Source organism: Hyperolius riggenbachi, chromosome 3, assembly GCF_040937935.1.
Source record: "Hyperolius riggenbachi isolate aHypRig1 chromosome 3, aHypRig1.pri, whole genome shotgun sequence".
NCBI lineage: Eukaryota > Metazoa > Chordata > Amphibia > Anura > Hyperoliidae > Hyperolius > Hyperolius riggenbachi.
Genome location: NC_090648.1, coordinates 380,275,018 through 380,289,433, shown reverse-complemented (window position 1 = coordinate 380,289,433; position 14,416 = coordinate 380,275,018). Strand labels below are relative to the sequence as shown.

At 43.8% G+C, this 14,416-nt stretch overlaps 1 protein-coding gene across 1 annotated transcript in view; it reads right to left on the bottom strand.

Moving 5' to 3' along the window:
* LOC137562351 (transcription intermediary factor 1-alpha-like) overlaps positions 1 to 14,416 on the bottom strand; it is a 73,825-nt gene that overhangs the window by 34,652 nt on the left and 24,757 nt on the right. Inside the window, exons 3-6 of the mRNA XM_068273687.1 lie at positions 8,282 to 8,432; positions 7,990 to 8,119; positions 7,659 to 7,775; positions 2,054 to 2,168 (exon numbers count right to left, since the gene is read on the bottom strand). Of these exons, the coding sequence (XP_068129788.1) occupies positions 2,054 to 2,168; positions 7,659 to 7,775; positions 7,990 to 8,119; positions 8,282 to 8,432 (513 nt within the window). The remainder of the gene's footprint in view (positions 1 to 2,053; positions 2,169 to 7,658; positions 7,776 to 7,989; positions 8,120 to 8,281; positions 8,433 to 14,416) is intronic.

Below are 14,416 nucleotides of genomic sequence, written 5' to 3'. Positions count from 1 at the left end.
AATTCCCAATATTCACATACCAACTCATACCCTGTCACAGTCTCAACTAGCACATAGATTTTCCAGCATTTGGGACTACAATCTATGTATCAGCCACCTGAGAGAGCAGGATAACAGACAAACATTGCTCTACACATACAATCAATTCACGTGCCACATGTCTATACAGGGACATTACCTGAAAAGGAACAGTTAAAGGAATACTATCGATTCACATATTTTTTTCAATTGACACAGGAATTGTTTGGGAAGTGCTGCTAAGTACTGGTGTATACATTTTAGTAGCAACTTCTTTGTTTACGGTTATCTAAATACATTCAAACTTTACTGGCGCCAAAACTGACCGCTGACTGAGCCATGAGGAGAGGGGAAATTCCCCTCACACTTGATCAGTTAACTCTATGGGCTCGATTCACAAAGCGGTGCTAACCCAGTTAGCACGCCTAAAAAAACTTTAGGCGTGATAACCATTGCACCACACTGGTGAAAAGCCAGTTTAGGCGTGATAAGTTTAGGCATGCTAAGTTTATATAAGTTTAGATCGCGCGCAAAGTCCTGCACGCAAAGCAGTGCCATTAAACTCTATGCGAAGTGCAACAGACTTTGCTAGCACAAAACTTTTGATCAGCTGTGCACTGCGGTGCTAACCCAGTTGGTGCCTAAACTTATCACGCCTAAACTTATCACGCCTAAACTGAGTTTAGGCGTGATAAAGGGCTTTTCACCAGCATGCTGTTAGCACCGCTTTGTGAATCAGGCCCCTACGTGTAGCTCTGTGTGTGACAGAGAAGAGAGCTCCCAATAGCTGCAGTTCCTGTGTCCTGTGTTTCTGACTGATGTGTCTGAAGAGAGCAGAGGAAATGTAACTAATTGTCACAGCTTTTTCATACTGTTTTTGCTTTCAGAGTTTGATATGTTTGATATTTGCTTTCTGTAGTCTGATATGCAACTCTGGCTGTGCATTGAAGCAGACACCCCTTCTGCAATTGATTTGTCCCAATATAGCTAAATCCTACCCTCAATAAATTACAGTTTTTGCCTCTGATATTTAACATGAAAAGTAGGAAAATGTTTACACAGCTACTTAGACATTATTTGCACACTCATTTTAGAACACTTGGGTATCAATAGTATTCCTTTAAGCAAAACCACTTTTAACTGTAGCACCCGCAGACAGATTAGATGCAGAGTATGAGCTTAAAAGACAAACACCCATTTTATGAGGTTACGTTAGGCGCAAATTCTATACTCTGGTTTGAGAAGTTAAAAGTGGAACTCCTGGCTGATCACGCACACGTGACACAAGACACTGATTTATCACTCTTCTATATTAGAGACATCCAATTTATCTGAACACATTTGCTTAGAAAGTGAAGTGATGTTTAAAAACGGAAGCAATTATATCTTCCACTCCAGCTTTGCTCCTGGCAAACTTGTCATCTATATATTTAGCTGTGTGACTATTAGATCTGAATGACATCACAAGCATGAAATGCAGTGGGTCTCACAGTCAAAATGTTTGGGACATATATCTGCACTCCTCTCTATCCATGGTGATGAATGTTGTAGGTGGAGCTCTCCCTCAACATTGATGCCACCCTCCCCATTCTGATCCCCAAATAAATATCTAGACTTTCTGCCACATGAACACAAGCAGCCAACTAGAGCCTTAGAAAGCCAGCCATGAGTGTGAATTAGAGCCCCCTTAGTTGGCCATAAGTAACCCAAAGCAGCTTTTGGAAAAGGGCTATTCACCTTCTGCTGAGAGGATGCAACACACTAAACTGGCTTATGAGGGCCATACGGGCCCTTTACTAGTTCATAGAATAGTTTAATTAACAAGTCATAAAAAGGTTTTGCAGAGAACATCTGCTAAATGAAGTACACCTGATCCAATGCAAATAAAGGGTAAATCCACCTTCAGAACACTGGAATATCTCTCTATTCTAGGCAATGATTAATTTAATATTTTACCCTGGTCTAAGTTATATAATCTGGAAATGTCAGCGATCAACTGCTCTGGACCCAGTCCCCACTAAAAAGTTTTCCTTACCTCAAGCTGGTTTAGCAGAGCTTTGCCTTTCTTATTAATCTCTACCATCAGTGTAAATATGGCCACTTTGATGTCTTGCTCCACCTGCTTTTGGTTCTGATTAACTTCAAGGATTCTGTGGGGGGAAAGTTGCAAAGTTAGCTGTGGAAAATGAACTGTCAAGTTTGAAGTATATTCTAATTAAATGGGCGGCCTTGTATATTCAGAGGGGATGGGAGTGGAAATTAAATGAATAGATGAGCTGTGGTAGACTGGGGACTGCAATGCGGCTCTGAGTAATGAAAATCGCTGAGGACACCAGCCGCATACCAATAGGCAATTTACTTTTGTACAACATCCAAGAGCATTTCCGAATGGAAATTGTACCGCAACTCTCATCCTGGAAACTGTAGTTGGTATTGATTGGTAGGTATTGATACTGGTAGGTATTGATACTGGTATTAAGACTGGTGCTTCATAGAATACAGCAAATTAAAGATCAACTCCAAAGACTGAACTAAATGTACTACAATATGATCACTCTGAACAAAGTACCCCAAATGTCACCTTTGTGTGTCAAAATGGGACTTCTGTAGCTAAAATGACTTTAAGCTAATCTAGATAATTTGGCTTATAGCTCAGCTGTTTAAATTTAATCCCCACTCCAGGCACAGGTGTTTCCTCAGTCTTGTGCAGCCCTCAAGTGCACAGCTTGTTTCTGTTTGTATAAAAGCTGTGTGGTTATCGGATGTCATATGCATCCTTTTTAAAGTAACAAACATTTACAGCACCCAGTAGATGAAGCAGACATTATACTGGCGTCCTGCAACATAAAGGTTAATCCATCATTTTGTGATTCTTATTGGAATCTTTACAATAATCCACATCCATGTAGAAAGTACAAACTAACAGCAGTTCGTCCCACAAAAAAAAAAAAAAAAAAAAAATCATGTGAGAGTCTAAAACTAGAAAACAAGAAATTGAAGCGTCAGGACCATGTGCAATAAAAAATGTGATAAACCAGACAAACAAGTGATCTACTCACAAGGAAGAGACAACAAAATAAATTGAGAGTCCAAATAGTGCAAATATGTCAACTCAATCAATCAGTGTAATGGTATCTATATAAGATATACTCGCAAAGCTAGGTTACCACTGGTAACCACTAAGATTGCAAGTGGGGAGATTGGACCTGACCCCACTCTGCTTAAGAGCGTCACTCTCCGTAGAAAAAAAAAAGGGGGGTAAAACCCCTCCACCAGGGGGGAGGGGGGGAAATCACAAAATGAACCGGTTTAGAACAGAGGCTCCAGCTTAGGGATAAAATCATTAAAAACACAGTCTTTAAAATGGGGAGGTAGTGGTGGACTTATCTCCCATAAGTTGACAACAGTCTATAGTCACTGAAAAATTACCTTTATTCAAAAGTATTCCACAGATTATGCAACGAGTTTCAGGAGCAACATCCCGCTTCACCAGGCAATAAAAGGAGCTTATTTCAGTCTAAGCCGATATGAGCGCCTCCAGAGGGGAGACTAAAAAGCTTCTTTTATTGCCTGATGAAGAGAGATGTCACCAGTGAAATGCATTGCAAAGTCTCTGGAATACCTTTGAATAAGGGAAGTAATTTTTCAGTGAGTATAAACTGTTGAGTCTACTTGTGGGAGGCAAGTCCACCACAACCTCCCCATTTTAAACGTTTTTTTAATGATTTTATCTTAAGCTGGCGCTTCTGCGCTAAACCTGTTCACAAGGAAAATAAGATTCATGGTACATCAGGTTTGGAAACACCTAGGCACAAACCACCATGGCAAACATCATGGGTTATGAGGAGGCTATAAGTACTGGAAAATATTTTACAGAAATATGATAATCAATTGGAGAGGAAGAACCATTAGGTGGAGCATGATAAAATGTTGGAATTCTCTTATACTACCCACTGGCAGTGGATGTTTGTGACCAGCTGTCTTAACCCTCCTGGCGGTTTGCTAAAAAAAAAAATCGCCAGGGGGCAGCAAATTTTTTTTTAATTTTTTTTTTTTTTCATGTAGTGAGACAAAGTCTCGTTACATGATAGCCGCTGCTCAGCGGCATCCCCCCAGCCCCTCCGATCGCCGCCGGCGATCGGCGATCAGGAGATCCCGTTCAAAGAACGGGATCTCCTGGAGGGCTTCCCCCGTCGCCATGGCGACGGGGCGGGATGACGTCAACGACGTCGTGACGTCATAGGGGATTCCGATCCACCCCATAGAGCTGCCTGGCACAGATTGGCCAGGCAGCGCACGGGGTCTGGGGGGGGGGGGGCGGCTGCGGCGCGACGGATAGCGGCGGATCGGCGGCGATCGGGCACTGCACGCAGCTAGCAAAGTGCTAGCTGCGTGCAGGAAAACACAAATTATGCAAATCGGCCCAGCGGGGCCTGAGCGGTGCCTTCCGGCGGCATAGCCCGAGCTCAGCTCGGGCTTACCGCCAGGAAGGTTAAGGCCTAATAAGTGCCAGGACTTTTTGTGAATAGACTGTTTTATTATGTAAAAAAAAAAAAAAGTGTTTTATTTTTAACATTAAACTTCTGATGTTGGAACTGGCCTGAGCAGAAGCACCAAATGGTCACCGTATAACCGTTAGGCTGGCTTTCCACCGCATCAGTTGCAGTCAGTTATAACGCAACAGACAACTAATAAGAAGGAATGTTTCATGTATCCCTAAGGGCCTGTTTCCACTACACACGGATTCTGGAAGCAGAAAAACAAACTACAATGAATCCCTATGGGCCTGTTTCCACTTAAAGGGAAGGTTCAGGGAGGGGATTAAAAAAATAAAAATAAATTTCCACTTACCTGGGGCTTCCTCCAGCCCGTGGCAGGCAGGAGGTGCCCTCGCCGCCGCTCCGCAGGCTCCCGGTGGTCTCCGGTGCCCGACCCGACCAGGCCAGGCCGGCTGCCAGGTTGGGCTCTTCTGCGCTCCATTTCCTGGCACTTCTGCGTCCCACGCCGGCGCGCTGACGTCATCGGACGTCCGCCAGGCTGTACTGCGCAGGCGCAGTAGTTCTGCGCCGGCGTGGGACGCAGAAGTGCCAGGAAATGGAGCGCAGAAGAGCACGACCTGGCAGCCAGCCTGGCCGGGCACCGGAGACCACCGGGAGCCTGCGGAGCACCTCCTGCCTGCCACGGGCTGGAGGAAGCCCCAGGTAAGTGGAAATGTATTTTTATTTTTTTAATCCCCTCCCTGAACCTTCCCTTTAAAGGGAATGTCCAAGCAAAATAAAAAAAATGAGTTTCACTTACCTGGGGCTTCTACCAGCCCTATGCAGCCATCCTGTGCCCTCGTAGTCACTCACCGCTGCTCCAGTCCCCTGCTGGCAGCTTGCCGACCTCGGAGGTCGGCGGGACGCATTGCGTACATTTTTGCGCATTCCCGCTAGTGCAGGAACATTAACATACATTTTTATGCATTACTGGTTCAATGCGTACATTTTTACGCATTGCACCAGTAATGCGTAAAATGTATGTGTTAATGTTCCTGCACTAGCGGGAATGCGCAAAAATGTACACAATGTGACCCGCCGACCTCAGAGGTCGGCAAGCTGCCAGCAGGGGACTGGAGCAGCAGTGAGTGACTATGAGGGCACAGGATGGCTGCATGGGGCTGGTAGAAGCCCCAGGTAAGTGAAACTTTTTATTTTTTTTATTTTGCTTGAACCTCCCCTTTAACGTGATTTCTACGACGCAGATTTTCCATAGGCGTTCATTGGAGTCAGATTCCGCATGTAGTGTAAATAGGCCCTTAGGGTCAGTTTACATCTACGTTTTAACGCATAGACGCATAACATGTCAAACTGTCCCATAGTGAAACATGCAAATTCCTTTTTATAAGTTGTCCAATGCATCATAGCTGACAGCAACTGATTCAGTGTAAACTCAGCCTTACAGGCGGCAATATTCTCTATTTAGTCTATGCTCTGCCACTTGTCATTCTGAACAGCAGATGACGCAATCCAAGCAGCAGCCACAAACTGATAAACTCCCCTCAACTCAGCTGCTTCTGATCATGTAAACATGTTTGGGACAGTACTTTTAATAAGAGGTCTGTATGACTTTGGCCAGTCTGATTACAAAGCTATTCGAATGTATGCAGAAATGTGTTAGTGTGTGGAGCTACTTTCTGAGGTACCTGAACAGAAAGTGGAAAACTTTGTGTCTGCTCAGACTTGACCTACAGTATACAGAACTACATCAACAAACGCTTAGCTTTACTTCAGACAACCATTTCTGTAGTCAGTGTTGCTGCTTGGCTCAGAATTGCTCTACTCCGACAATAAGCTGACTAGGCTGAGAAATAGCAAAGAAAATGTCAGCCTGCCAATATGAAGGACTGTGGTCCAAAAAGTGGCATCTGACTAGGTGCTGTAGTGATTTTTTTGTGTGTAAACCAAGACATTTCCACAGGTGAAGGCAAGCTGTGTCATACCACTGCTATGCTGATGACACCCAGCTATATAGGTCATTCAAAGCAGACAGGACAGACCCCACCCCAAAAATAAACACATGCTTAGCTGAGCTTTAGTAGTGGATGAATGAAAACTGGCTTTAACTAAATGCAGACAAAACTTAAGGCCCAGCGGATCGCTCAAAATCAGTCTCATCACCCGAACGACAGTCTGTACACACGCCTGATTTGGTGTGTGGACGACTGGACGGGACGTTCAAACGACCCATCGTTCGGAAAAATCCGACGTGTGTATGGGCCTTTAGGATCATCGGAGGCCCGCGCCTAACAGCAAAGCTGCTCCAGAAAGTCTAAGGCCCCGTTCACACTGCACGCGTTTCCAGCCGCGTTTTGGAAACGCGTGCAGGTGGCCGACACGCACGACATCAGACAGTGCATAGAGTGCTCTGTCTGATGTTCACACTGCATGCGTTCCGGACCTGTGCGGTCCGGGAACGCATGCTGCACGCATTTTTTGCCAAAACGCGTGGCTGTCCCATTCACTTTTCAGTGATGGGATCAGCCACGCAACGTATACAAACGCGGATGGCGTGCGTTCGTGCGCGTTGCGTTCCGCATGCGTGCCCGTCCGCGTTTGTAATGTGAACGGGGCCTAACACCACTGAGGTTAGGGAACTCAGACCTTACTAGCTCAACACTGCGCAGTTTGGGTTTACAGATTGATGGGGAATTCAACTTAAGGAATCAAATACCAGCTGTGGTAACATATTTCTTCTTTCACCTAAAGAATATTGGAAAAATAAAGCATTTTATTCCTTTAGATGATCTCCCAACCCTCATTCACACCTTCATCACATCACGGCTGGACTATAGCAATGCCATCTATGCAAGCCTTCCAAATAAAGACCTACAGCGTCTGAGCTTGTACAGAATGCTGCTGCAAGACTTAATAAGCCAACCCAACCATTGCCACATAACACCAATCCTTTGCTTTCTACACTGGCTACCCATAAAATGGAGAATCCTTTTCAAAATTGGCATAACATTCACATACCTACCAAGACCTAGGCCCTGGATACAACAACATTCCAGGACAGCCGATGAAAGTGCTACAAGCAGGAATCTGGGAAATGGCTTTAGGCTGTCCTGAAAGCTGGGACTGAACACCAGGAGTACGTACCGATTTTGGATTTGGTCTCCAGTGAATTTAATGTATTTGTTCTTTTCCATTAATTTATATATGAGAGTGTCAATGACCACCTTCTGGCTCTGAAAAGCTTCCTCAATAAACTGGTACCTGAAACAGAGTATTAAGTTATAAAAGGTATATTCACTATAGGATTGGAGATAGATATATATATATATATATATATATATATATATATATATATATATATATATATATATATATATATATATATATATATATATATATATATATATATATATATACACACACACACACACACACACACACACACACACACACACACACATACATATACACACACCTGTGTTCCTTGTGTTCTTGCAGCTGGCAATCCCGGCAAGTCAGTTTATCACAGGTTTCACAGTACAGTTTCAGCTGCTCTTTCTTGTGAGTCTGGCAGAAGACGGGCCGCTGGCTGTTACCCCCAACAGCTGTGAAGAGACAAATCAGATGTAGAACGCATACAGGATTACACCAGAGATTAGGACTGTTGACCACTAAATGTCTGTGGAGCTTTAAAGAGGGTACAATAGCAGCATTACAGCTTTTTCTTTGGGTGGGGGGGGGGGGGGGAGGAGGGGGGAGTTACGTACCTGGTGGTACTTCCTCCTTCTGGCGCACTGTGTGGTCTTTGGTGAACTTCACTCTCTGATGGGCTTGGATGCAGTTCTTGCACAGCCATTCTACACACTCAACACAAAAGCCGCGTGCCTCTGCGTTGTCCTCACAGCTTGTGCAGACTTGCTGAAGAGAAAAATAGAAAGGTTTAAATACAGTATTTCAATGCTTAAAATTGTATTGTTAATTGGCACCTCAATCCATTTATGCTTTTTCTAGGGGTTCCCACAAATCTGTCTTTGTAGAATGAGCAATGCTTAATTTCTATGCCCCTCGCACTTGGTTTGGTTTACTTGATGGCATATCAAAGGCATTCAGTTATATACATTGCTATACAAGCTTTTCAGCTGATCACTTTTTCAGAAAGGGTAAAGCATTTTTACAATTTATACAAAATGCCACTCTGAGTTGTGGGGAGGAAAGGGGGAGACTCTGGAAATAATTATAATTTTTTCAGGTTTTATTTTTTTTTAATAGGTGCAAGCACTGACCTGTACAGCTTTGCCTTAGTTTTCAAAGTGGACCTGAACTCTTGCACAGGACAGGAGTTTATGTATTTAGAGAGTTTAGCCTGTTTAATTCCCCCTCATTTGTGTCTAACAAGTTGTAATTTGATCTATCCCCTGTGTCACATGACTGCCATGGCAGAGATGGCAGATAAGCCCATTTGAAATCACAGGATGTTAATAAGTGGGCTTCCATGAATCAGGCAGTAGAAACAATGCAAATTTATAGTAGGATTTGTATCTGCTGTATTAAAGAAATGTTTTTAGTTTAAAGTTGATTATGCTGTTTTTTTTTTAGAATAGAGAAAACGTTCTGAGTTCAGGTTAGTTTTAAAGCGGGTCCGAGATGAAAAACTAACTATAACAAGTAACTTGTCTATATATCTTATCTAAAGTTTAGAGCAAATCTAGCTGCAAACAGCTTTTATAGAAAATGATTATCTCTTCCTGTGATACTACAGCAGCCATGTTTGTAAACATTACACAGAGGCAGGCTTAGCTGTATCTTGAGCACTCAGTCTGTGAAAAAAACCTAATCCCCCCCTCTGCCTCTGAAATCAATGGCTAGTAACACCACCTCCTCCTGCCTAGACTAAGCTCCCATGAGCCCTTGCTACTGCCAAGGCTCTCTGAAAACCTGTGGGCGTGGTTTATTTAGTTTATAGGGAATTAGAGTATTAAAACAAAAACAAAGTATTTGGCTTGAGGAATGTCCTATAAACCGTAGGAAAGTAACACATGTATGCAAGGAGTAAAAGTTCACCTTGGATCCACTTTAAAGGATATCCGAGGTGAAAAAGTGATAAACACAATTGTATCTATCTCACAGTTTTATATTTAAGCACTTAAGGACCATAGGTTTAAACCCCCCCTAGTGACCAGGGTATTTTTGACAACCTAGTTCTATGCAACTTTAAAAGCTCGCTACAGTCATATAAAAAAAACTTTGCACACAAATAGATCTCCCCACTTTTGTTGCAACCAACAGAGCTTTCTGTTTTTAAATAAAAATGCGGGCTAACAGGCTGTCGCAACTGAACTAAGTCATTCAGCGGGGATGCGTGTGCTTCTGCGCACCTAATCCCCTGCAAAACACGCCCCCAGAACATGACCCCAATCGACGTTACACGGTCCGGGGGGAACCACCTTGCGGCCACTGATTGGCGTTAGGTAGTCTTAAGGTGGTTAAAGGGAACCTTAACCCTGGGAAAAAATGTACACTTCCTCAAGGAGCCATCCTGTGCCCTTGCCAGTGCGCGAGTGTCCTTCGGTACCTGCGGCAGGTTAGTTTAGATTTCGGCCGAATTAGGCCTCTTCCTGTCGTTAAGCACGACCTGCGCAGGACGCACTTGATGGTGAAGAAGAACACGCATTGCCGGGGGCGGACGCCTAGTCGGCCAAAAATGAAATTAACCAGCGGCAGGGACCAGAGAACACTCGAGGACCAGCAAAGACAGCTGCAGGGGGCTTGGGGAAGCCACAAGTGAAACTTTATTTTCTCCAGGGTTAAGGTTCCCTTTAAATCTAGTTTTTACGGTTTCATAGTCTCTGCTCAATGACACCTTCATTGCAGTATGCCAGAGCTTAAATCTATTAGCCCCTTTTTCTCTCTTTCCCGCTCTCAGAAGTCATATAACTCACAGGAAAGTGTTTTATGACTAATTACTTATTAATGAGGGCTTTCCTATAGTCCGACCAAGTCCTGACCCGGACAGAAACTGTCACTCGCTTACCTGATTTTTAACTCTTTCAGGCAGAGAAAAGAAAAAAATAAAAAATGATACACAGCATAGTCATTTGTGTGCTTGGCACTATACATACACATGTCTATCTCATCTTGTCACCTCAATTGTCCTTTAAGAACTGCTGATAATATTTACCGCATTTTTCGGACTATAAGACGCACCTAGGATTAGAGGGTAAAAACCAGGAAAAATATAAATATATATATATATACACACACACACGAAACCTCGTACGTCTATGGTCCAGGAGCATCTTGTAGATGTTCTCCCAATTGCTGTCCTGTTCCTGTCATCCTTGTGGTTTTCCTCTTGGCCCCAATCTCCTCCTCCTGTCCCCCAGTTTCCTTCTTCTGCCCCCCAGTGACCTCCTTTTGTTCCTCAGTGTCCTCATGCTGCCCCCAGTTTACGCCTCCTCTCCCCAGTATCCTCATGCTGTCCTAAGTATTAAACTGCAGATTGGTCCCAGTGTATACATTTTGTGTCCGCCTGTTTGCCCCTCGCTACGCCATTGTCATGTAAATCAGCGGCAGAAGCCGATCGTATTAAACAGCAGACTGTCCCCATTGTATACATATATTGTCTGCCTCTTTGCCCCTCGCTGCGCCATTGTCATGTACTTAGCGGCAGAAGCCGCTCGTGTCAAACAGCAGACTGTCCCCATTGTATACATAATCAGTCCGCCTGTTTGCCCCTCGCTGCACTGTGTTATGTAAATCAGCAGCAGAAGCAGCTCGTATTAAGGGCAGACTGTCCCCTGTATACATATTCAGCACACCTGTTTGCCCCTCGCTGCGCTATGTGTAATGTAAATCAGCGGCAGAAGCCGCTAGTATCACTCACCGGACATAGCGTGCCTGCGGCGAACAGGGACTCCTCTCTCGCTCACTCCTTCCCCCAAGTGCCCGTATTTCATAGTCGCGTCATTACACACGTGGTCACGTGTTCTCTGAGGACATGGAATTTTACACCTCCCACATTGCCTTTTGGGGGCGTTTTATTGATATTTTATGGGAAGGCCCCAGGACACTGAGGATTTTATGCTGTTACTTAATAGGAAACGAAATAGGAATGAGATTTACATCTGAAGTGAACGACAAACAGATTTATTTCCTTGACCTGACTATCATGATCAGTGACACTGGCAGACTAGAAACAGAAATTTTTCGGAGACCGACTTCAACCAACTCCCTATTAAAATGGGACAGTTCGCATCCCAAATATTTACGCAAAAGTATACCTATTGGCTAGTTCTTAAGAGCACGGAGGAATTGTTCGAATGAACAGAGCTTTGAAAAGGACGATTCTCCATAACAGAGTTTTACAGAGGGGATTCCCTCAAGAAGTGATTGATCGAGCTTACTCCCGAGCAAAAAATACCCCTCGTGTAGACACACTGAAAGAGAACCCCAGGAATAGAGGCTGTAAAAATACAAACAAAAATAAACAAACCGATGTACCTGGCCAACATAGGTCTCCACCCTGTTTGGTGGGTACATACACGGCACAATCACATGCAGTTTTTGAGATTCTCAAACACTATTGGCCAATACTTCAGAAAGATAAAGACCTGTCTACATTTTTGCCCCCTAATCCACTGGTGACATATAGGAGAGCTGCCAACTTGAGGGACCTCCTCGTTCACAGCACTTTCTCCACCAATCCACCTCAGATCCAAACTTGGTTGCCATCTAAACCCAATGGCTCTTTCCATTGTGGCAGGTGCAAGGCCTGTAAATATATGCCGACAACTAAACAATTTATCTGCCCACAAGATGGACGATGTTATAAGATTCTCTCGTTCATCACCTGTAATACCAAATCTGTGGTATATGGAGCAAGATGTAAGTGCAACCTCTGGTATGTGGGTAAAACAACGAGAGCACTAAAAGAACGGCTACTAGAGCATATTGGGGATATAAAACATAAGAATGATACCCCTATCTCTAGACATATGAAGCAGGTGCACCCACATTCGCGATTTGACATATTGTGGGGTATACAACAATGGAGAAAACATGTGAGAGGAGGAAACCTTGACAAGAAGCTTACACAAGTTGAGTCCCAATGGATTTTTCGTTTGAACACAATTGCACCCTATGGCCTTAATGAGGACTTCAACCTAGCATGTTTTTTATAACATACTATATGGGTTGGGAGATTTACATTTAGTCCACATAGGGTCAGTTTGAAAGTTCACACTATTAGATACAGGGAGATATGTGACATTGTGTGTCACACAGTCTATTAACTGTGGCTAACAGCTGTAGACCACACCATTCAATTAGAATGGGGTTTTTAATACATGAGGCAGACATTCACTGAGGCATTTTCAGCGTGCATTCAGGTTTACCCCTTATGCCACTGTAGATTGACATATCTCAACCTATCCTATTCATTTTATCTTAGTGGGGACTTGCTCTTCCAAGGTTATGTCCCATACTCTCTTATATGTATAATTCCTCTTTCCTCCAGTGATTTAACTGATGTATTTGCCAAGCATAAACATGTAATGTTTAAAGTAGCTATTTTGATGATTCATGACTGTGCGTCCTGTGTAACTTATAGGGGGTTCATCCCCCTTTTTGTATGGTAGAATCTATTGGAGGTATAAGTGGCTTTTTTACTTACGAGCAAACTACATTCATCGTAATATATGTGGCCTTTATAAGGATGTAAACATACATCCAATATGGCCGCCGTTGCCATGTCTACATGTGTACACAATAGGCTAGTGGCCCCGTGTATAGAGCGACTGGTTACCATACCAACGCTCGACCAATAGGAAACAACGAGACGGAGATCCGGAAATGACGTTTCCGGAAGTGACGTCACCGTCAGTGCACGCCGATTTCGCGCCATTCCCTCTCGCCGCGCTATGCGCATATACAGGTAATGGGACACACATATGTCCTAATATAGCACGCATTGTATGCCGGACCTACCCAGGAACTGGCATACAGATATGACCCACTTACACCGAAGTGGGCGTACCCTTCCTTTCCTCCCAGTATTTAATCCCTTGCCGAACGCGGCACGATAGCTCTGACTGGGGCACTTGCTGGGGGTTATACTGTTGGTGGGGGGTGCACTTTGTACATAATTTTGTTACTCTTTACTGTAAATGTGTATAGCATCTTTTTGAAAAAGCCGTGAGGTGAAACATGTCAGAGAACCATATTACAGCACTTGTATTATAGAGCACAGCCACTTTTGTATATACCTCCTTTTGCTATACTGAATGAATGCACTGTTACCTACTGACAGCTCTCAATTTGGGTCATTCACTCCCTCCTATATGTGATGAGCTTTTGTTAGAGTGTATGACATTCAGTGTCAGTGGGGCCTGATTTTTACTTTGTGTGGGATAGCTACACCACACTCTGACAGGACATAGAGTGTGGTTGATCAGCAAGGACCTCCATACTTTGTAATTTGCTCTGCAATTGCATATCAGCACCCCATCTGAGGGGTCACATAACTATGTGATCTCATATGTATCTATTTTAGATTATTTACCTTAGCAAGTGATACGCTTGTATACCCATGTACCGATAGGGCCTGTCCTTACGGACCTCGTGTTTCTTCATCATATCCACTCAGCTCCAATGGCCACTGTAGTTTGAGGTTGCAACCACCTCGGAACGACTGAAGGGCTATTAGCCCAGTTCCATGCCTGATTTTATATTAATCTAGTAAGTGGATTTTTTATTGTGCACCTTGCTTTAATAAAGTGTTACACTACGGAGCGCTCCTGCTCTTCTATTCTTTTGCTCAAGCCTCATGACAGCCGGGCTTCACAGGAGCAGCTAGAGTGCAACAATCACGCGCCTACAACTGAAAGAGTCCACGCAGTGCAAGA